The 22,358-nt window shown below is 46.9% G+C and overlaps 2 protein-coding genes across 11 annotated transcripts in view; one reads left to right on the top strand and one right to left on the bottom strand.

Annotated features, from left to right (window-relative positions):
• SLC43A3 (solute carrier family 43 member 3) overlaps positions 1 to 10,016 on the top strand; it is a 51,960-nt gene extending 41,944 nt beyond the window's left edge. For all 6 annotated transcript variants that reach the window (XM_084803538.1, XM_084803574.1, XM_084803565.1 and 3 more), the window contains 6 exons: positions 1,101 to 1,243; positions 2,374 to 2,556; positions 4,428 to 4,547; positions 4,665 to 4,851; positions 5,932 to 6,055; positions 8,948 to 10,016. In XM_084803538.1, coding sequence (XP_084659664.1) covers positions 1,101 to 1,243; positions 2,374 to 2,556; positions 4,428 to 4,547; positions 4,665 to 4,851; positions 5,932 to 6,055; positions 8,948 to 9,106 — 916 coding nt within the window. In that variant the 3' untranslated portion in view covers positions 9,107 to 10,016. The remainder of the gene's footprint in view (positions 1 to 1,100; positions 1,244 to 2,373; positions 2,557 to 4,427; positions 4,548 to 4,664; positions 4,852 to 5,931; positions 6,056 to 8,947) is intronic.
• Positions 10,017 to 12,333: 2,317 nt separating this feature from the next.
• The window catches only part of P2RX3 (purinergic receptor P2X 3), a 43,278-nt gene continuing 33,253 nt past the window's right edge, over positions 12,334 to 22,358 (bottom strand). For all 5 annotated transcript variants that reach the window (XM_084803604.1, XM_084803596.1, XM_084803609.1 and 2 more), the window contains 6 exons: positions 21,861 to 22,002; positions 20,716 to 20,852; positions 19,772 to 19,865; positions 17,405 to 17,470; positions 15,442 to 15,519; positions 12,334 to 12,841 (listed from right to left, as the gene is read on the bottom strand). In XM_084803604.1, the coding sequence (XP_084659730.1) occupies positions 12,716 to 12,841; positions 15,442 to 15,519; positions 17,405 to 17,470; positions 19,772 to 19,865; positions 20,716 to 20,852; positions 21,861 to 22,002 (643 nt within the window). In that variant the 3' untranslated portion in view covers positions 12,334 to 12,715. The remainder of the gene's footprint in view (positions 12,842 to 15,441; positions 15,520 to 17,404; positions 17,471 to 19,771; positions 19,866 to 20,715; positions 20,853 to 21,860; positions 22,003 to 22,358) is intronic.

Raw genomic sequence — 22,358 nt, forward strand, 5'->3', positions numbered from 1 at the left:
TTGTGGCCCCTTTTGGAGAGGAAAAGCCACTTCTTGAAAGGGTGAGGACAAGCAGAGATGCAGCCAGTAGAGAGGGGATACTTGCCACTTTTATCATCTGCCATTTCCCTGCTTCAAATCTGGCGCTGTAGTGGTACATTTTGAAGTGCAGATGCTCTTCTTGACAGTCCCCATAGCCACACCCCCAAGGAGAGTCCAAAAATGCAGGCAGTGGTATTGATCCATATTAACAAACCAGTTTACACAGTTTTCATCTATACCAGGAGCAGGTCTTCCATAAATATACTGTGTTGTATTGCAAAGTATTGAATGGGCAATTACCATGGGGGTAGCTCACCACTAGCTCACAACTACAACTTGCTGCTGAGAAAATTCATCCCCTTCCCCAGCTGCTGCGAGGGCTTCAGCTACGCTCAGAGGGAACAGGGAATTCTGCAGGGGCATCAGATGACATCAGCATCCCTGCTAATAAAAAAGTGCCAGTGCTGTGACCCTGCAAGCCCTGGCTTCACTGCACCACTGCTTTCCTTTGAGTAAGCCCCACTCAACTCAGTGGGACGTACTTCTGAGTAGACATGTATAGAATTGCACTGTAAGTCTCATTGCGTTAGATGGGTCTTACTCAGAAATATCTGTGTAGAGGGTTGCATTCTGAATTATTTAGAAATTCATCTCACCATTTCAAAGGTACCTATACAAACAAAAATTTAAGGAAGGAAAAGGAGTAAAATATGGAGATTGTTAACTTAAGCATAATATGAATCTGATTTGCTGTTTAAGTTAAGTAATCTTTAAGGATGGGTTTTTGGTTTCTTGTGTCTTTCCCCCCTTTCTTTTGTATGTTTGTCCATTTATAGTTTATGTATGTTGTAGAAATTTCTCCTGACTTAGCTTTGTGATCAACATGTTACAATTTAATATTTTCCTGTCATGTTGCATTGGCTGGAAAAATAAAGTCTTTCTTGTACCCATCTGTGTCTCTCTGCACATGTGTAGAACTTTTGTTTTAGCTCTTCGTATGGAAAATGTGAGGAAATACATCCCAAAGATGAGTGTGTGTGGTGGAGGCAAGGTACTAGTCATGTTCCCTGTGTCTGCAGAATGAGCTGTCGGAGAAGGTCCCAGTCGTATCGCACCTATGAGGAACAACGTTCCACCAAGAGCCCACATGTGGATGAAGCCCAGGACTCAGGTGAACTGCATACTGACTCAGCGCTCAAAGGAGACAATGCTGCCCACAAAGGTAGAGATTGGGTGAGACCAGTTTGCAAGATCTGTGACTATAGATTCTAACTGGTGGGCCTTCAAATGAGCCAGGAATGTAATGTGGGGAATACATACTCTGTTATTTCAAGATAACTTTCTGGGGCCTGCCTCCCCTACAATCTAGCTACTAATAACTCATAGGGAGCCAGCCATCCTCACCATTTCATTTAGAGAATAAGGCCCCATGTGCTTCTGGACTATTACATCAATGCTTATTATTTGGAGGGGGGGGGGTCAGGCAGGAGGAGTTAATACAAATGTCATAATGGTTCACTCTTTGTGGCTCCTCCTCTGTGGCTGGAAACAAAGCCCTATGAAGAGAGACTGAAAGAACTGGGCATGCTTAGCCTTGAGAAGAGAAGACTGAGGGGAGATATGATAGCACTCTTCAAGTACTTGAAAGGTTGTCACAGAGAAGAAGGCCAGGATCTCTTCTTGATCATCCCAGAGTGCAGGACACGGAATAATGGGCTCAAGTTACAGGAAGCCAGATTCCGGCTGAACATCAGGAAAAACTTCCTGACTGTAAGAGCAATACGACAATGGAACCAATTACCTGGGGAGGTGGTGGGCTCTCCCACACTGGAGGCCTTCACGACGAGGCTGGACAGCCATTTGTCAGGGATGCTCTGACTTGGATTCCTGCATTGAGCAGGGGGTTGGACTTGATGGCCTTGTAGGCCCCTTCCAACCCTACTATTCTATGATTCTATGATTCTCCGCCAGGAGGTATGAAATATTGCCGGATGTTCCTGCAAGAATTTTAACATTACATTGCTACTGCCGAAGTGTAAATCACATACTAGAATCTGCTTCACATAACCATTTCCCCTCCTGTGTTGAAGTCAGCATGAACGATTCTCTAGATCTCTACATGTTGAGCCAATCTTTGTGTTTTTTTGAAGCAGACATAAAACCAGTTCAATGCATGTGTATGTGACTTATGCTTAGAAAGGTCTCTCTCTCACTGGTAGAGTCAGCGGTGAAACAGTAGCAAAGTATTAATGTGAACATATCCTGGTCTCTGTGGCATAAAGATCACATAAAGATCAATGCAGTCTTGATACCCACACACTGTATCTTCTCCTTCTCCCCTCTTTTTTTTAGAGGATGCTGTGACTGCACCAGCCTTCAAGGAGCCAGCTGTCAAATCCTTCCGGAGCTGTGTCTTCTCCCAGTTGTTTTTCTGGCATCTGATGTGGCTGTCGGTGATGCAGCTGCGCCACTACCTCTTCATCAGCACCCTCAACCCTATGCTGACCCAGTTGGCTCGTGGAGACTCCTCGCTTGGTACTGAGGGAACCCAGGGAATCGGGGTGGGTGGGGGAGCGTTCAGCTGATGACTAATAGGTGATCTTCTTTGAGGAAGAGAATGGGACCACCAAGGTAGACCCGGGGGCTAACGGATTTAGGATACGTGAGAAGCAAATGTAGAGGAAGATGCATGTGGAGATGGATAAGACTTACGGAGAGGAACTGATTGGAGCAGGGGAGTATAGAGAGAAAAGGATGAGTTGTGAGGGATGTTGCTTTACTAGAAATAATGATGAGTCCATTTTTTATGCCTCTGAGGAATGTTTCTACTGAAATGCAAAGGCATTCCATTGTTTTTTCTAAAGTTCCATGTATATTTTTCAGCACAATTTTGAGGCTTGCCTCTGTTTTTGTTCTCTTGGTGTTGGTGCTGTGCCCTTTCTCTCTCTCACTGGGAGAGGAAGGCTGTCTCTCCTCAGGAAAAGACCTTCTCTCCTCAGAATCACTATTTTCGGGTTGGGGGTTGGGGTGCAATCAGACATGGCCTGGAAGGGTGACTCTGTTCCATAAATGAAATAAACAGTAAAATTCAAATGGAGTTATTGCAAAAGCTTGGATATGAACGGGGCCCGACCTGATGCCTGTTTCTGGTCTGTTAGCTAAGGGGACGCTCCTCCCTTTGGTGTCATACTTGCTGGAAGCAAGTCATGTTCCTTGTGTCTGGAAGCAGCAACTGGAAGCAGCTGGAAGCAATGAGGTGCATCCCAGGGCCAATCCAAACGGAAACGCTTTGTGAAGCGATTTCGGCAAAACCTGCATTTTCACAAAATCGAATTGGCTCTTTCCACAGTACGCTCAGTGCTGTATTCCTCTACTTCTGTGGTGTATATGGGAACTGAAGCCGCACTAGTTGGGGTGGGGTGGGGGAGTCCCGCCGCAAGTAGAAATGAACGTCAGCAATTGCGTAGGTGTGGGGCAGCCAGTGAGCGGAGGCTTGCTCCCCCTCCCTCGCTTGTGCAGTAAGGTGCAATGGAGGACTTGCTTGTGAGTGGGCGTTCATGACAAACCCCACATACCCACACACATTTATGAGGCAGGCAGCCAGCCGCTGCCGCCCAGAGACTGAGCAGAACGAGCAGGAGTGCAAGAGGCACTGAGAACGTGGAGCCAGCGAGGGGGGGAGGGCAACTAGCACATTGTCCTTGATGTATATTAACTGCCCAATCAACAGGCTTCCCCCTCCCCCAAACAAACACGGGCTCAATGAAGTGCTTCTGAGTACAAGTTCATGACAATCATCTGCCCTAGCAATCACCCTTCCTTAGGTGCACAGCTTCAAATCAACAGGCATCCACCGTTTCTCAGCTGTGCTCCTTTGTAGCTGCACAGCTTCAAAATAGCAGGGCTGCAAAGTGGAACTGAAGGCAGTGAGTTACTTCCAGGTAGACAGGTTTACCCCTCTGCTCTCTCCATGCCCCTGCCCCACACTACTTTCCCTTCCGCCAATCAGTGCCGCTTCCACCAGCCTATGCCCAAGCTAGCTGAGGTCACACAGACCCCTGAACAGCACTGAAGCCTCTGTGACAGGAAAATCTGATACAAAATGAGTTTTTAAAAAACCTGGATTTAGGGCCACAAACGCCGGGGTAGCTACAGAGAGCAGCATGCATCATCTGACACTATCGATTTGGGGGTGGAGTAGAACCAGAGTAAAAGCCCCATGTAGATGGGGTCCCAGAAATATCCCAGGAACCAGTGGAGGGCTAAAAAAATCTAGACTTTAATTCCTCCTGACCTCACATTAACATCTAATTATATCTGTGAAAAGCTTGGGAAGCTGTGCTAATGCAGGAGGCTTGTTTGGAAGGACTTTGTCATTTTGTTTTTATTTTTTCTTCTGTCAACAGTGAGTATCTACACCAATGCTTTTGCTTTCACCCAGTTGTGTGGAGTTCTCTGTGCCCCCTGGAATGGGCTTGTTCTTGACCGTCATAAACGTAGACAGAAAAAGGGAGAGAGTTCCCAAGGTATGTCCTTTGCAAACTGTGGATGTTTATTTCCCTCATAAGGGATTTTGGTACTCTGAGGGCTCCTGGGTCTCCCTCTGATTTCTCTCTGGCTGCATTCTCTGTCTCCCATCTCAGTGGTATCGGATTCTCTTGCGGACCTGCGTTCCTGCGTGCTGTCACTGGTCATCACAGTGCTGCAGTGCACGGCTTTCTCAATTTGTGCCTCCATTCCGGTGCTCCCTGTGCAGTATGCCACCTTTATCCTGCAGGTTCTGAGCCGCTCCTTCCTTTATGGGGGCAATGCTGCCTTCTTGGCTATTGCGTAAGTGACTGGTCTCTCAGTGAAAAAGAGGGAAGGATGGTTTGGAAAAGGTGGATTAGGAACACTGGAAGCTGCTTTATACTGAGTCAGACCATGGGTCCATCTAACCCACTGTTGTCGATATGGACTAGTCATGGCTCTCCAGGGTTTCAGGCAGGATTCTTACCCAGAGAAGGTAGAGATTGAACCTGGAATCTCCTACATATGCTCTGTCACTGAGCTATAGTCCCTCCCCATACTATGGCCTCTACCTCCCTTAGAGGTAGGGGAAAGGGAAGGATGAAGAGAGAAGGGTTTTGATATCCAGTGTTCAATGATACTCAGTTCCATGGGGCTGGGGGACACTAATGGTTAGGCTAAATAAAAACCAGTCACCTCTTGTGCACTGAAATCCCCACACAGGCTCTTTCTGGCATTGAATTTTTGGCTTTGATTTGTTTTTTAGTAGAAATGGCCAAACATCGGCATCATCTTCTTCTTCTACTCCTGCTGCTAATATCAGTAATAATGGCTTTAGTTCTTAGACTTCAGTGCAGACTACAGAATTCTGCTTTAGAAGCAACTCTGACAGTTCATACACATTTGCTATTTCCTGCATTTCTAGGAGCCTGCTAAGATACCCTTCTGGAACTGGTCTCTGTCAGACATAGGGGATTGGCTTAGATGAACCATTGATCTGGCTTTTTACTGCTTCTGTTTTGCAGTTAAGCTATGCTGGCAGCATTGTGGAGAAGTGACTGTTGTACTCAGCCTAACATACTATAGAAAGCAGATGTGAGGATAGGGCTTTGTATGTGTGCAAACCTCCTGATCGTTTTCTTTTTGTGTTTGGGATTGAATAGATATGGATGCACATTCGTAGGTTAAGTTGCAGTTCAGCACATACCTTATCAGGGATGTAACATCTGCTGTTCTTCCTCCAGAAGAGGAGGAAGGAAAGGAACACAGAAGGCAAAAGGCCAAGAAGGGAGGTGGAGAAGAAGCAGAGCAGAGGCTAGTCACAACAGAGGAGGAGAGGCCTCTTAGAAATGCCATGTCCCTTTTCCCGTGAGCGTCTGTATTTTTATTGTGTCTTGGCAGATTTCCCCTGGAACATTTTGGGAAGCTGTACGGTCTGGTGATGGGACTCTCAGCTGTGATGTCTCTGCTGCAGTATCCCTGCTTTGCACTCGTCAAGGGCCCTCTCAAGGGTGATCCCTTTTATGTGAGTGCTCTGTATCCCAATGTATCTTTTTCACTGTGTGGCAGTCAATACCCCAAGCAGGAGAACCATGTTTGCAAGGCACTGTCATGTAATGGATAGTAGTGGGCTTGGAGCTAGGAGACTTGAGTTCAACTTGCCTCAGATCCATGGAGTCATTTTGGTTGACCTTGGGACTGTCCACTCAATTTGGTGATCAGGTGTAAAGGTGGACATGGGTTCTGTACCCTTCAATAGTTGTGTAGATGACTGCATTCTGCCAGGTGATGCCTCTCTTACCTCTGCTTTTCCAAAAATCCCACTTCTACCCAACTATTTATAAAGGCACAGGAGCCCACCTCCTGTGCATCTGGTCACCCTACCAGCCAAAGCACTTTTGGAGGGAGGGGAAGGGGTTCATTCAATGCATCCAAGGGGCTGTCTTCATGACCGATTTAGTGCGAAGTTAGAGCAGTTTGAGTTCCTTCATGACAGATGATGTCGTTACCAATCTGTTGCCAACCAGCTGCTTCCCTCTTGAAGAGATGCATTTTCTGAAACTCCCTTTACTCCGACTTTTTTTTTACTGAAAGAGGCTTCCTGGCGGTTTTACCACAGTATGCCGTGCCCCCCCCCCAAATCCTGGGTGTGCCTCTGTGACCTGGCAGTGATGTGGACAAGGGGGTGGGATGCCCCATTCCTTCTTGTTTCCCCAATGGAAGTAGTTTTTCCCATTGAGAAAATCTCCAGTAGTGCAGCACTGTCCTCTCACATTACCGCAGTAGTGGGGACACTCAGTCACCTTAGGTAGCCTGCTTTTAATCATTAACATATTCCCCCTTCTGTGCACTTTACTCAGAAGTAAGAAATAAATCTTGCTCCCCTGCAGTGAAAGGGTTAAAGGCTAACTTTAGTAACTCACCCTAAAGCACTCTTTCGCTTCTCTGATGCTCTCTTAAATCACTATTGCATCACTATAGTGATGCTGTGCTTCTGTGATGTAGTAGTTTCTCTGTTGTTAGGTTAAATCCCTTCTCCGCTTTATCACAGTAACGATCTCTCAGGTTTACAGGAGCTTCTCATTGCGAGCAGGGAGAAGGAGAAGGGAGGGGGGTTGGAAGCAATAGGTAAAAGTGCATACATGGTTACTTGAAGAACCGCCTACACCCATATCAGCCTGCCTGCGCTTAAGATCAGAAAGAGAGGCCCTTCTCATTTGCCCAACTGTGAGAGCAGTCAGGCGGGTGAACACACGTGAGAGGGCCTTCTCTGCAGTGGCCCCACATCTTTGGAACAAGCTGCCTTCAGAGGTCCACCATGCTCCATCATTGCAGACTTTTAAGAAGGCCTTGAAACCATATTATTTTACCTTGGCCTTCTATTGATATGATTGCTGCTGTTGCTGCTGTTAACATCATTGTTGGTTTTATTGTTGATTTTAATTGTTGTTTTAATTGTTGGCTTTTATTGTTGTTTTATTGTTTTTATGTTTTTATCACTGTTAATATTTTAACTGTTTTTATGTATTTTATTGTTGCAAGCCACCTTGGGAGGGCTTCTGCCCTGAAAGGCGGCCAAGAAATATTTTAAATAAAATAAATGTGGAAAAATGGGGTGGGAGCAATGACTCCACAGCAGATTGCTGGGATGTGGCAAAATTGGGTGGGTGGGTGGAGCTCTCAGGAGCTTTCAGATGCTGCACTGGAGAACTGGGGATTTTGGTTTCTTCAGGGAAACCTGCACACAGGGCCAAAATTAGTTTCTCTCCATTCACAATAACGTAGTAGCAGGGGGGGAGCCTGGACAGGGGTGGGAAACAAGCCTCTCTCATTGGTTGCGCAGTCCCTGCCAGTTTGATGTTCAGTTCTACTCCTCCCCACCCCGCCGGGAAGTATGTTCCTTTCAAGCGCTGAAAACTGGATCTTAAAGGTATGCTACACTTGGCTTACCTTGCTTCGTATGTCCCTGACAGACCAAAGCCGATTCCATGAAAATCCAGGTAATACTCCAACGCGCTTCTCATTCCATTGTCGTAAAGATTCCCCCCCCCCCCCGTTCCCACAGTCCCCACATACCCTGACTGAAGCACCCTTGGCCCTTCCTAGTCTCCATTTCAGAGGAGGCTGTAGCAGGGCTGACATGTGCTATACTAGCAGTACAACCTGGATTGTAATGTAGTGGAGGATTCTCCTCTGCCACACTAAACCAACGTTTGGGGTTTGGGGCATTAAAACCAAGAGACGCTCCCTGACAGGCACGCTGACACTCCCTGACACATTCCCTAACACTCTGACAGGCAACTCACAATCTTCCCTAGAGCATTAACAAGGGTCTACCTCAGAGGCACTGATGCTAAAGGGATGGACACGATGACAACTTGAAACTACTTTACACATTGAAAGTGCTATATAACTGATGGATGCTGAGCCACAACCCTTGGAGCAGGGGGGGAGGGGGAGAGAAAGAAAATCTGAATACATAGGAGAACTTTAATCAACACCTGGTGTCAGCAGTTCTGAGAGCCAGACCAGGCCCATGGGTGCCTGACTCTGAACTGGACTGGACAGTCCCTGAGGTCAGTGGTATGAACCAGAAGTTGGCACCTGAAGTACCACAAGCCTTTGCTGACCAGTCAAAAGTAAAAGGCCAGGCTCCTAGCATTGCTGTTTATAGCAGGCCTGGCCAATCCAGAGGCTTCATACTGCCTGCCAGTGGCAAAGTATGATGCTGCACACCCCTGTTCCTTCTGCACCTGAAGGAGGCTCTGTGACTGCACACAGAGTCCCCGGTGCCAAGCTCCGACTCCTGACATTTCCAGTGCAAGTTCCAGAGCACCTGACAGCAGCAGTGAGTGCCCTCTACAAGGGAAGGTGGTTGGCTGCAGTCTTTGTGTTATTTTCTCTTCCCTTCTTTCAGGTGAATATTGGCTTCATAGTCTTAATGCTGCTGGCCTTGGTCAATCCTTGGATGGTGTGGCGGGAATGCAAGCAGCGAGAGAAGGAGCAAGCTGTAGCACACAGCACAGACCCCACAGCCCTGACTGCGGGGAAGTCAGGCCTGGAGTCTTCCATCTGAGCCCTTCAGTGTATAGACTTTGGGAACCTCTCCTAACCAAAGGGAATCTTAAGGGGACCTGCAAAGGGAATTGAAGAGCAAGCTGTGAAAATAAGCCTTGTCTCTCTGGGCCTCGCTTGCGGCAAAACCAAGCCACAACCTGACACAATCGGGCATGCTTCAGCCCACTGAAAGAAATGTACTTCACCATATCTGTCTCTGGACTGGATGATCACCCCTGCACTTCAAGACCGGATTGTGTGTTGCTCCCTCTTTATATAGCATTATTTTTCTAGGAATTGAACCCATATTGCTTTCTCCTAATAGTTAGGATGTATTTTACTGACCTTAATTTTGTTCTTTTACAGAGCTATATTTTTGTGCATCTGTACTAAAAGTACTATAAAAGTGCCAGTACTAGAACTAGTTAAAACATTTCCAATTATAAAGTTTAATGTGTCAGAAAAATGTATTTTTTTAAGTGGACTTAACATTTCTATCTTCCCATTATTATTCTGTTTATTAGTTGTAAAACCTTTATGGTTTTGGATTTTTGAAAACACAGTTTAATGTTGATTTTCAGGAACCAAAGTCCATACTACAGCTTGAAGAAGAAGAAATGTTTAGCATCAGGGGAACATTTTAAGCCATTAAAATTCTTTTAATAAAAAGAGTTTTTTTAAATTAAAAAAAAACCATCGTGGAAATAAGTACCAGTTTTGTTAATGAAAACAAGCAGCGGGGACCCGTATTTTTTCGTATACACGACAGCCAATAGATGACCATTGCTGGAAGGAGTGTATGTGTGTTTCAATCTAAGACAGGGAATGAGAAGTGACCTGTAGGATTATGGCTCTGGATTTATATCTTTTTGCCATACATACATACATTCATATTGTATTTGATATTAAAGGCATGTGTGTTCCCCTGATTTGGATGGCCTCAGTCAGACTTAAAGCCAAAGGTTTCCAAGTTAAGCTGGGAAGGCTTCCAGAATGCTGTTGGTTTCTGTCAAACACACAAGATCTATTGTCTCCTTATATTCAAAGCTTATGTGAAGGTTGCATCAACTCTCTGCTGAAGAGATACTATTCAAACTGTTCCTGTCATAAAGAAGGAACCTGGTAGCAAGGAGTCAGACAGCCGGAAGGATTCAGAACACAAGAGAACATGCCTTTTCCAACAGGCCCCACTCCTCCTAAATAGGTGAGTGACATGGTCAAAGAAGACAGCGGTAACTGTCTTGTTATCGCTTCATGTGCAGTTCTCAGTCTAGCACTGGGACCTGTATGTGCAGTCCAGGAGGTTGAATGCAGCAATCAAGTCCTAGTAACAATGCATGCATGACCTGGCTTCCAGCAGGGGACATGCATATTGCTCTCATTGGTTCAAGCCATAAACATTCAAAGGATTTACATAATAAACCCATGGTGTTACAGCTGCTGGGTGACCATCCTTTGCTACACTGATTGCTTGCTAGCAGCAAAAAATGATAGGTGGATATTTCTTCAGTGGAAGACAATGATTGAGATATGTTTTCCTTTCTTTCCTGAAACAGCATTTTACCTGCTGAGTAGAGTCTGAGACCAGTGTTTAGGGAGCCATGAGAAAAGAAAGCTGTTGGCAGTTTTGAGTTTGAGACAGGGAATGCTGTGAGTTAAGCTGGATTAGAAACAGCCTGCAAGTCTACAGGGGAGGACTATAGCTCTGAGGTAGAGCACGTTTTGCATGCAGAAAGTCCCAGGTTCAATCCCAGCGTTTCCAGGCTGGAAAAGACCCCAGTCTGAAAACCCTGGAAAGCTGCTGCCAGTGAGTGTGTAGACAATACTAAGCAAGATGGACCAATCATCTGACACAATATTTTTTAAAGTGGATGTATTTTAAATTATTTTTAGGCCACTTCTTGTGTTCCTCTGAAGCAAGTTTAGCAGTTGTACTGCCTGCTGCATGAGCCTTTCTTCCGATAAACCCTGCTAGTATATTTGTAAATAAAAGGGATATTGCAAAGGCACATGTTCTGTCATCCAAAGGCCTGTAGCATTGTTGTCATAGCTCATGGAAGTAGGGACTACCTAACAGCGCTGCTGGAAAATGAAAAAAATGCCTGGAAATTTTTATAAGTCTTCCATACTTTTTATAGGTGCTTTTTATTTTTCTTCTGCTATGTTTGCCACTTTGCCTACAGCAGGGGAGGGCAACCTCCAGCTGTAAGCCTAATTCAGCCCACACTGGGGCCCAATCCGGCCCTCTGAGGGTTGAGCACCCTTTGTGGGTCCCGCCCCTGGATTCTCCTTTGTGCTGTTCATCCTCCATCGGAGGGTGAGTGGTACAAAGAGAAATCCCTTTGTCATCTCTCATCAGAGAGAAGCCTAATTCAGCCCACACCACGTGGCAGGAGCTCTGTGCCTCTTTGCACATGGGGAAAAAAGTGAGCGCCACAGCACCAATGACGTCATGGGAAGGGGAGGGGTTTCATGCAGGACCCCCTTGATGTCAATTGGCTCCCAGACCACAAGAGGTTGCCCCCCCCCCCCCGGCCTAAGGCCTGCCAATTCAACAAGCAAGCTCCCCACCATCACCACTTCCCACATCCATTTATTTTGTGCTCAATGTAGCAGTGCTATCACAACATGGTACAACTGCAGATGACCCTTCAGTTGCCCCATGTGGTGGTGGTGGTGGTGATGGGTACAACGGCAGCAGCATCCCAAGGGCTGGATTCCATTTTGAAGAAGCTCTCAGGGCTGCATTCCAGTGGCAGGTGGGGCCACAGGCAAATGTGAATGGGACTGAAAAATCCACTCCACCCCCATATTCTGTTGTTACTCATTTATAGTAGGAAGCATGTGTACTCAGAAGTAAGCATAAACAGCATGTCTGCTCACAAATAAGCAGGACAAACCCCTGCATGTCTACTCAGAAGGAAGCAGGACTGAATCACTCGGCAGCACTTTAAAACAGCATCCCAAACACCAACCCTCTGCATGTCTGCTCAGAAATAAGCATGAGCATCATGTACACTCAGAAGTAAGCAGGACTGAATCACTCAGCAGCTTCCTCCCCAAGTCCTCTCCCCTCGACTCAGCAGGAAAAAGATCCTGATCAGCAGCTGATCACAGCTTTTCCCTCCATGGCAGAGGGGGTGACACCATGGGTTGTAGCTCCTGGGTTGGATGGGGAATCCCCATGGGACTGAGGTTCCCCATCCCCAATTTAGGCAATCAGAGATGCATGTTTTCAGCGAGAAATGCACTACTATAAATAGTTTCTAGTTTTATTGTCTCTTCAAGCTTTTCCAAATGATCATTTCTTTCTTCAGTTAACACACATCAGCATTTCGATGTTGGGGACCCAGAGATCACCTTTTCTTTAAGTAATACTTCTGTTGTGGCCATTTTCTCAAAAAAGTGGAGCTGGGATTGGGCTTCTGGCTAAATAAGACTTGAGAGCTTCCCAAGGAGAGGTGGGCCAAGATATGTGGCTGAGGAAAAACGTAAGAGGGAGAATGGGAACCAAAACAACCAACCAGTTCCCTCCTTGGGAGGATGTGATAGGAGGGTCCAAATGGAAGGGCTGACAGTAGAGCAATGTCAAGGATGTATTAATGTCCTTTTCAGTTTTCCTTATTTTTTAGAGCCCAATTGAGTAGGCTCCTGAATCAGTTGACTGCTTCTCCTCACAACGACCTCCCAGTGTCTGGTTGCTCCGGTACATGGGGCTGCTGGAAGTGTCTGGATGCAACGCTGTCTCAGACACCTAGTCAGGAGCAGGGGAAAGGACACAAAGACCTGTTAGCGTCTCACAATTCTGAACATTTCTTTCCACGATATCTTCTGCAGACTGTACTAGCAGTACACCCTCCTGACATTTATATCCCACCTTTTTTCCTCTTGCAAGCAACCCAAGGTGGCTCACATGGTCCTCCTCCTCTCCATTTTAGCCTCACAACAACAAGCCTGTGAGGTTGGTTAGGCTGAGAGTCAGTGATTGGCCCGAAGTCACCCAGTGACTTCATGGCCCAGCGGGGACTAGAACCCTGATCTCCCGAGTCTCAGTCCAACACTCTAACCACACTGGCTCTTACAATGTGCTTATTTATGACATACTGTATCTCACCTTTCCTCCAAGGAGCTCAGGGTGGCATTCACGGGTCTTCCCCCTTCCCATTTTATCCTCACAACAACCCTGTGAGGTAGGTTTGGCTGAGGGAGCATGACTGGCCCAGATTCACCCAGTCAACTTAATGGCTGAAGCGGGATCTGAACCTGCCCTTCCAAATTCTTAGCCTGAAACTTTAACCATTACTGAATGCCTGTGCTTTGTACATTCCTGGTGCTACCTTTGCCCCCACCCCCACCCCCACCCCCCAAATCCAAATTTGGACCAAGTAAACTCACATTCTGTGCTTAAAGTAAATACAACTCATGCAAAACACTTACTTTGTGCCAGTTTACCAAGTTAGATCACCCTATTCTACCTTATTGTTATACCTCCTCTCCAGATAATTTCTTTATATATCAAAACTGGTGTGTGTGTGTGTGTAGAGGGACCATCAAAGTATCTTTGATTATTTCTCCTGAAAGAGCCTGTAGGGGGAAATTTCCTAATATCTCTTGAAGGAGTTTTGCTTTGCTTGGAAATCTGAAAGTTCTGCTTTGTTCTTGGAATTAATGCCTAACTGCTAGCTTGCTACTCTATAATGACACAGAGTATATGGCTAGCGGGATAAGGTGTAAGGTCCCTACTACAGCCTAAATAAAGGAGATGTGTAGCTTATCACATCTTGTACCTATAGCACATGTATTTTATAGATTTGGATCCTACTTTGTATTTATTTATAATATTTGTGCCCCGCATGAGCAGCTTACTCCATTTTTTGTTTAGTTTTCAGGTCTCCCTGTCGGCCACTGCATAAAAAGAACTGACAGGTTATGGCAGAATTCCCCAGAGGACTAAAATCCAATGCATTTATTACCCTCTTACTGGCAGATTGGAGCTGGGGGCAGGCAGGCGCTCTGCTTAGATCAGGATGCTTTGTGCACAACAGGAGGCCTGAACTGAGAATAAGCAGGCAGTAGCATGTGAATGGGTAGAAAAATATGTCTGGACTGGAGGCCGTGAAAAAGCTATGCAGCAATGCCAGTCCTGGGCAACAAAGCCTTTTTTGTCCGGGGCTAACCAAGAGATGAGCAGCATGTACAATCTTAGGGCTGGGGCAGCAGATCTATCAGACCTAGAGTGGAACAGGCCCCTAAACAGTGGGGTTCCCTACCCCTTGAGCTCAGGTTGGGACACTCACTCCCTTCTTTTTGGACAGGACTAATGACCGATTTCATTGTGCCATTTCTGCTTGATATTAACTGAGAATTATTAATGCTGTGCCATCATGTTTATCTGTTATTTGCCAGTTTGCGTCCTTTTGTTGCGTAAATGTTGAGTGTCGTTTTAAATTAACAGTTTCTTTAATATTTATAATGGCCACAATAACAACAAGACCTGCTTTGAGATCCACTGTGGCTGCCAAGCATGCATAACCAATCTGAGGCAGTGCTGAATCAGGACTGGACCCAGGAATAGGCAGCAGGCCAGACTGAAAGGAGGGCGGGAGAGTAGGCAGGCTGGCAAAACCAGGAAAGAATTCAAGGTAGGCTGAAGGTTCAGGGGAAAAGGGTTATAGTGGATGACCAATGCCCCTGGCTTCACAGGGGAACTTGCAGCACTGCAATGGGGGGGGGGAGAGGAGTAGATGTGATTTTTCCCACAGTAAGCGCAGACTACAAAAGGGCTGTTGAACCTCAAGCCCATGGACCCACCTGAGGCTCCAGACCAGACCTCCGGAGTTTCCCAGACTGCCACACCCCCTTTCCTCCAACCTCTGATAATTTGGAAGTTTCCTGGCGTTTGCATGTTTTTTCCCCATTTGAAAAGGTTGAACTGCCTCTCCCAGGGATTTGTTACTGGCAGTAAGAGATTTAAGCTTAAACATGCTGGCATTTTTGCTATTTTGGCCCTGCACGTTTTGCCTTCAGTCCCACCCACCACTGGAATGAAAGCCCCAAGAGCATCTGTGAAATTGAATCTGGATGTTGGCCTTAAAGAGGTTTGACACCCCTGGTCTACATCATAGGTCTTCAACCTGTCACGTTACTGGGCTGCAGCCTGATCTAACATGGGTCACAACAGCAGCAGCAGCAGCACCACCACCACCACAGACAATGACGGTGTGCCCCCAAAGGCATGTTTGGACTAAAGGTGGGTCCTGGGTCTAAAATGGTTGAAGGCTAGTGGACTCCACCATGCCTCTTGCTGGCAGGGGTGGGCCAGTGCATTTTACTGTGTACTCTGCCCAGACTCACCTCTTCGAATTTCTTGGCCTTGTACTGATCTGCTCCCTTCAGGAAGTTGAGGAGAATGATGTCACACAGAACTGTCCCCTAAGGCGAGAAGAGAACAGGCTAGATGGCTCCTCCTTGAGAAGGGGACATGCAAAGTGATACAGCAGGAGGAGTAACTCTGGACCTAACTGCTAGTGGCACACCAACCACCGTTTTCAGATTAAAACGTTTTCTGTTCAAAATGGGGCTTGAACCCTTGACCATCTTGAGCCCAGAGTACCCAGGACCCAGCGAGCAAGGGTTCCTGGTGAGGAATATACTGGATATTCTGTAAAGCTTTGTTTGCCCCCACTAAGCTTGAATGTTGTCCTGAGTAGATGTACTATAGTGTGGCCGTTTACACATTGGAATGAAAGAGGAAATGCATCCCTCCAAAAGAGGGCAATAGGTCAGTTTTACATGACAGTTTCATACGCTAATTGATATGTATAGCTACACATTTAGAATTACTATAATTTAAATAGAAATACAATACATCTCACCATAGTGAGTGTGACAGGTGACCCATTTGTTGTCTTGGTATAGCTGGATCAGGATCAGACTCAGCATTTATATTTATTTATTTAATTTCATTTCATTTCTATACTGCTCAATAGCCGAAGCTCTCTGGGCGGTTCACAAAAATTTCTGGGCGGTTCACAAAAATTAAATTAATTAAATTAAAAAGTTAAATTAAGGGGCAATCCAAAAGCAAGTCAATGAACAGGCAATGGTCAGAGGCAGAGTTTTACCAGCAAAGAGGGAGAGTTTGAAAAGAGAGGTCTGAAGAGCAGCCAAGGTCAAAACACAGATAAGCAGTCAGAAACAATATGCAGTCAAAGAAGCAGAGTCAAGTAGGAGTCCAAGGTCAGTAGCACAAAGGTTAATCACAGAGCAAGGTCAGAGGTACAAGGCACTGGAGCTAGTGGAAGACATTGCTTCCAGCAATGGCTACACAGATACTACAGGCTTATATTGCCAGAGCTTCTTGAGTCCCACCCAGGGCTCAGCTGCAGTTTGTGACAGGCCTTGCTCCTGAGCAGTCCCTTTCTCTTGAGGAGTCCTCCTTTCTATTTGAGCACATCTCCCTAAAGGAGCCCTACTGGTCTGCCTCTTGAGGTGACAACACTCTCTGGGGCTAGGTAGTCACCCAGTCTCTGCCTCAGAAGCAGAATTCCACACTTCCTGTGGGGACAGAACCGTGGTTATCTCTCCTGAGGGCCCAGGCTCCCCTAAGTCTCCTGTCCTGGGTGGCTCCTTGGTGCTTCTGTCTCTGGGAGATGTAGCTCCTCCTCGGAGGGAGGATTCCTACAATAGGGCATGACACTTGTGTACCTGCTTGGTCTGCTGTCCAGCTACTAACTGTTGATAGGCAACTTCAAGTTCCCTGCTTTTCCTTCTTATCATTAAAAACCCCCAAACACCTTTTAACAGGACTTTGACCGGACAGCCCTTCAAACAGAGGACTATTCTCTGCAAAGTAGGAAGTATTAAGTTCTAACTTAACAGGCTCTGACTAAACCAAAGCTATAGAAGCTCAGGCCCAAAGGCCAGATCTAGTCTCAATCTGGCCCTCTAGGTTTCTTCAGATGGCCACATCCCCTTTCCCCCCAAACACTGATAGTTTGGTGGTTTCCTGGCTTTTGTGCAGTTTTTTTCCTATTCTAAAAGGCTGAAATGCTTCTCCTGAGGCTCAGTTACTGGCAGTAAGAGGTTTGAATTAAAATATGTTGGTCTTTTTGGCCTTGCCCCTTTTGCCTTCAGCAGTACCCACCATTGGAATGAGGCCCCCGGGATAAAAGAGGTTCAACACCCCTGGCCTAAACCCATGAATGGTGGGTGATTCTCTCTCAAACCTTTCCAGGTCTGTAGAATAAATAATGAATGGAGAAAATGTGGGACTGGGGGGGGGGGGGTTGACCCTCAGGCAAACCAAAATACTTACCACCCCAACAGATGTGAAGGCTGCCACGCTATTGATTATGGTTGGAATGATATTAAACTTCCCAGCCTGAGGGAACACAAGGCAGAGTTAATATGTATAAACAGTTTTTCCTCAAACAACCGGGGGCTGGAATAGATATGAGCAAAAAAATATGGCTCTCTTTCCTTCTGTTGAGAAATGGGTTCTCTGGCCACTCAGAAAACTATCTGTTGCTTTATAGCTTGTGGCTCCCTGTGGAATGGCCACAGTCATGGATCTTAGAAATTGATTTTAAAACCATTCCAGGTTACCGTCTTTGCTATGAGCACTCTTTGTCAGGTTACTTGTCAAGTATCCCATCATTCCTCAGTTGTAACATCACAATGTGGGACTTAGGTGGAAGTTTACTTCACTCTATATGCCTTATTGATTAGACTGGGGAACAAGAGCTCTTACAGAATTCTCATAGACCGACTCAGTGAGAGGTTAGCCAAGTTGTAACACATATGCTTGCACCAATTATCCTGCAGGAAGGTCTGAAGACCATAGAAGATAGGTAGAAAAACCAAGTGTAAGCCAAGGTTTTTTACTGGCCAACTAGACATGCACCTTTAGTTGGTTTCCTGATTAGTAGCTACTCCACAATGTGAATTATCCCTGCCACCCCACCCCCACAAATGGGCTCTTAATAATCTTTTTTTTTTTTTTTGCCTTCTAAAATGTGGATACGCCTCATATAAAACCAAAATCTCAATTTACCAGCATGGTATAGTACACCAGCATGTTTAAATGTAGATAAGCAAACGTGACATTAGACACGTTTAAACATGTGTGCTCAATCTGGGCACTTCTATTTTTGAGAAAAAGCTGCCACAGGGCCCTGATCCAGAACATGCACACAGTCCAGATTGGGGGCCCAGACTGGTTTTCTGCAGAAAATCACTCTCTCCTAGTTGCTTTTTGTCACCAAAGGTTCTGTTTGTGGCAAACAACACCTCTGGATACAAGTACCAGCCAGGTATTGAAGTTACCTGCCTATTCCTGTGACCCAGGAAAAGGGCAGGAGGCTCTCAGGGTTTCATCCTTGATGAAAGGGCTCTGTTGCAGCAGCAGCAGCAGCAGCAACAACAAAAAGTGCTCCACCGTGACAAAAGCAGCTGTGGGGTCGCAAGCCATAATATGCTCCTAATCTAGACTGGAGCTCCACGTTGTTTTTCTGCTGAAAATCGCTCCACAATGTGGAGCTCCAATCTGGATTGGGAGGATGTTATGAATTGGGACCCCACAGCTGCTTTTGTCACAGAGGAGCACTTTTTTCTTTTGTTTTGGCAATGGAGCCCTTTCATCAAGGATGAAACCCTTTTCCGGAACAGGAGGGTAAATTCAGTTTCTTCAGAAACATAGAGCTGAATGCAGACTAAGCACGCAACCTATGCATATCTTGACAGGAAACTTCCAGCATTTCCCAGCCAGCATGCATAGGATCGCACCCTAAGTTAGTTGTGCATAGTTCCCACTGAAATCAATGGGGTTTAATTTCAATGGGGCCTAAGTTCAACTAACTTAGTCTGGATCCAACCAACCCTCTTTTTCTTTAAACTAAAACACGAAAGGCTTCTCCATGTGTTCTGGCCTTCACATGACGAAGGGAGGGCCGGGATGCCTTCTTTGGCCCTGCACCTTCTAGCACATCCCCTTTGCCCTCCATGTATTTGGGTGGGTGTGTGAAGGTCTGCAGTGGGGAGCCTGTTCTACATGTGGCAGCGCCCTGTGCAATTTAGCACCCTGCACTCTAACCCGCATGGCAAGCCTGCGGACACAGAATAGGCTCCCTGCTGCAGTCCTGCTCCTCCAGGGCTTGGGAGGTGGCGGGGCCAGCCGCTGGAGATGCAACAGAGGGAGCAGGGCCAGCAAGCATGGACCTCCTCTTCCCTCATGCAATTATAATTGCTTGAGGGCTAGAATGCCTGAACGGGGTTTAAGTGTCCCTTGTAGGACCCATTGCCTTTATACTAGCATAAGGACCTGGGCTTTGCATCCTCATCCCCTAGACCAAGGGTGGGCCACTTGTGGCCCTCCAGATGTTTTGGCCTACAACTCCCATGGTCCTTTACCATTGGCCATGCTAGCTAAGGCTGATGGGAGTTGTGGCCCTCCAGATGTTTTGGCCTACAAGTTGCTCACTTGTGCTCTAGATCCTACAGCAGCCTCCCAGATGTGTTGGCCATTGGCCACCTGGGAATGATGGGAGTTGTGTTCCAACACATCTGGAGGGCACCAGGTTGGGGAATGCTGCTCTAGATATTCTCCAATTCCTCCTTCAAGATCTAATTGTCCCCCACCGTATCTCAGCAGCCATCTGTCCAGCTATTGCCCTGTCCCACTCACATTCCCGTATACCAGAACATCAAAGCGGATGCCATACGCCTTCATCAGCGTGCGGAACTCTGTGCCATTCTCTCGCTTGTAGTACTTGGCATACCTGTGGGCAAGGGGAAAGTGTACACACACACACACACACACACACACACTGTTTATTCCGACAGTAAATACATGGTTGCATGTGCACATCCATCATGCCACAGAAAAGTAATGGTGACATTTTATGCTTTGGGGAGTTGTATAACATGGCTCTGATGCAGCAGTACAAGAGGAGAGCTGGCAGGCTGTGTGCATGTAACAGGGCTCCTCTTGGCATGTCTGCTTGCATATAGAAGGCACTGGGGCAATCTGTGTGTCTGACCACACTAGTACATAGAGAGGAAACTGTTAGGGTGCTACGAGAAAGACACGGCAGGATTAAAGGCGCCCAGGAGTCCAAAATACACAGGAAGCGGCCTCATCCTGAGTCAGACCATTGGTCCATCTAGCCCAGTATTGTCAACACTGACTGGCAGCAGCGGCTCACCAGAGCCTCTGGCAGGAAGGTCTTTCCTACCACCCACTACCTGACCATGTAATTGGAGATGCCAGGGATTGAACCCAGGACCCTCTGCATGCCAAGCAGATGCTGTACCACTGAATTTCCACTCTTCCCCTTCATTCCCTGTATCTGGATGGCAGAGCGATGCATGTGGGCACATATCAGATGTGTCTTTTGTGTGGGATGGTTGGCGAACAGTTGTGTCCTTACAATGAGAGAGGTCTCAGGTGTGTCGGCTATGCAGATGGAAGACGTGTGGGTAGGTGGGCATGTGAGTGCAAGGGGCGGTATGGTTGCACGTCAGAGTGAGGTTGAAAGTGTGGGGAGAAATCTTAGCTCACAAAGGATTACAAGGAAAGGAGGGGTTTCTGGGTGTCACTTTGAGCTAGGACTGAAGCTTTGGACTTGCCTGAAATTGTATCCACGGGACACTTTGCTCTTTTCAGAGACGCTGTCAAGACGGTTGAAGGAATAGCTGGGGATGCAGTGCTCCCAGGAATGGTCCAGGTCACACACCCATCCAATCTTGATCCCTATTATTCCACCCTGTGCAGAAAAGCACAGCTTTAGGAGAAATCTCCTTATACCAGGGGTGTTGATCCTCAAGCCAAGCCCAGTTTCTAGATGGCCACCCCCTTTCCCCTACCCCCACCCTTTTCCTGCAACCACTGCTTGTTTGGTGGCTTCCCGGTTTTGCGTGATTTTTTCCCCTCATTCTAAAAGGTTGAAACACCTCTCCTAAGGCTTCGTTCCTGGCAGTAAGAGCTTTAAGCTAAAATAGGTTGGCATTTTTGGCCCCGCCCCTTTTGCCTTCAGCCCCACCCACCACTGGAATGTGGCCCCTGAGAGCTTCTCCAAAATGGAACATGGCCCTCGGGCTGAAAGAGATTCTGCACCCCTGCCTTACCCAGAGCAGGGAGCTCCCAGCCACTAAGCAAGGGCAAGGAACTTAGAGCTGATTTGAAAGGCACATACTCAAGGTCGCTGAATACAGATCAATTACCCTTTCAACACTGTTTTATCATACAATGTGGGTCACCCAAAGGGTCGCAGAAGCATAGATTCCCCTTCCCCCTTTAAATTCATGCTTACATGTGGAATGGGGATCCTAATCCATGCTAGTGCTCGATTGAAAATGGGGGGGGGGTAGTTTTTCTGGATCGATTAACCCAAAGTACAGGGTGTAATCTTGTTACATTAACCAGCGACGTTCTCCATGGATATCCCATAGCCATACATGCCTGTGGCCCCTGCCGTCTCCTTCTGCAAATGCTTCTATCCTGGCATCACTCTGGCAAGTGGCATTGCCATTGCTCCATGTCTTTCATTCTTGGTTGCATTTGCATCTGTGCCCTTACCCCAAGGAGATCAGGGCAGCATTTTAGAATTTCAACAACCCTGCAAAAATCAGGGCAGCGGCTTCCCAGGGCCACTGAGTGGGGATTTGAAGCTGGGTTGCCAAGCCAAAAACTTGAAACCCAGTGCTGGCCACTACCCCACAGTGGCCATGGGGCACCCATGCCAGTGTCACACATCGGCAGCAGACATTCTCACCGTCTTAGCCAATGAGGCAAAGTTTTGCCCGGCAAATTTCACAATGTCCCCAAGTCGCAGGATGGGGCAGAAGGGCTGGTTTACTGGGTCAAAGCGGCATCTCTGAATCTCTTCCGTTGTGACGTTGGGCAGGAGGTTTCCCCTGGGAAGGAGGCAAAGCCATACTGAGATGAGAACTGCAGGGCCCCAAACAAAGAGGGGGAAAGCGAGAGAAGAGACAATTCTGAGCCTGGCCGAAGCAAACTCAGATTTAGGAGGCTTCCCAAGCCATCCCTTCATCTAGCACTAATTGGAGATGACACTAGAACCATGGCCATCATAGCGTGAAGGTGACCGGCCTAAAGAGGCTGCAAGCAGTTTGCTAGGGGCGTGCATGAGCTGCTCTTCCAATCTGTCCCAACCCACTTTTGTGGTGTGACTTGACTGGAGATGCAGGATCGAACTGTAAACTCTCCCCAGTGGCCAGTGGAGGGTGTAGAGCCAATAGGGAACTGCCCG

This window comes from Heloderma suspectum, chromosome 1, assembly GCF_057233095.1.
Source record: "Heloderma suspectum isolate Gila_16-S chromosome 1, 16-S_ref, whole genome shotgun sequence".
Classification (NCBI taxonomy): domain Eukaryota; kingdom Metazoa; phylum Chordata; class Lepidosauria; order Squamata; family Helodermatidae; genus Heloderma; species Heloderma suspectum.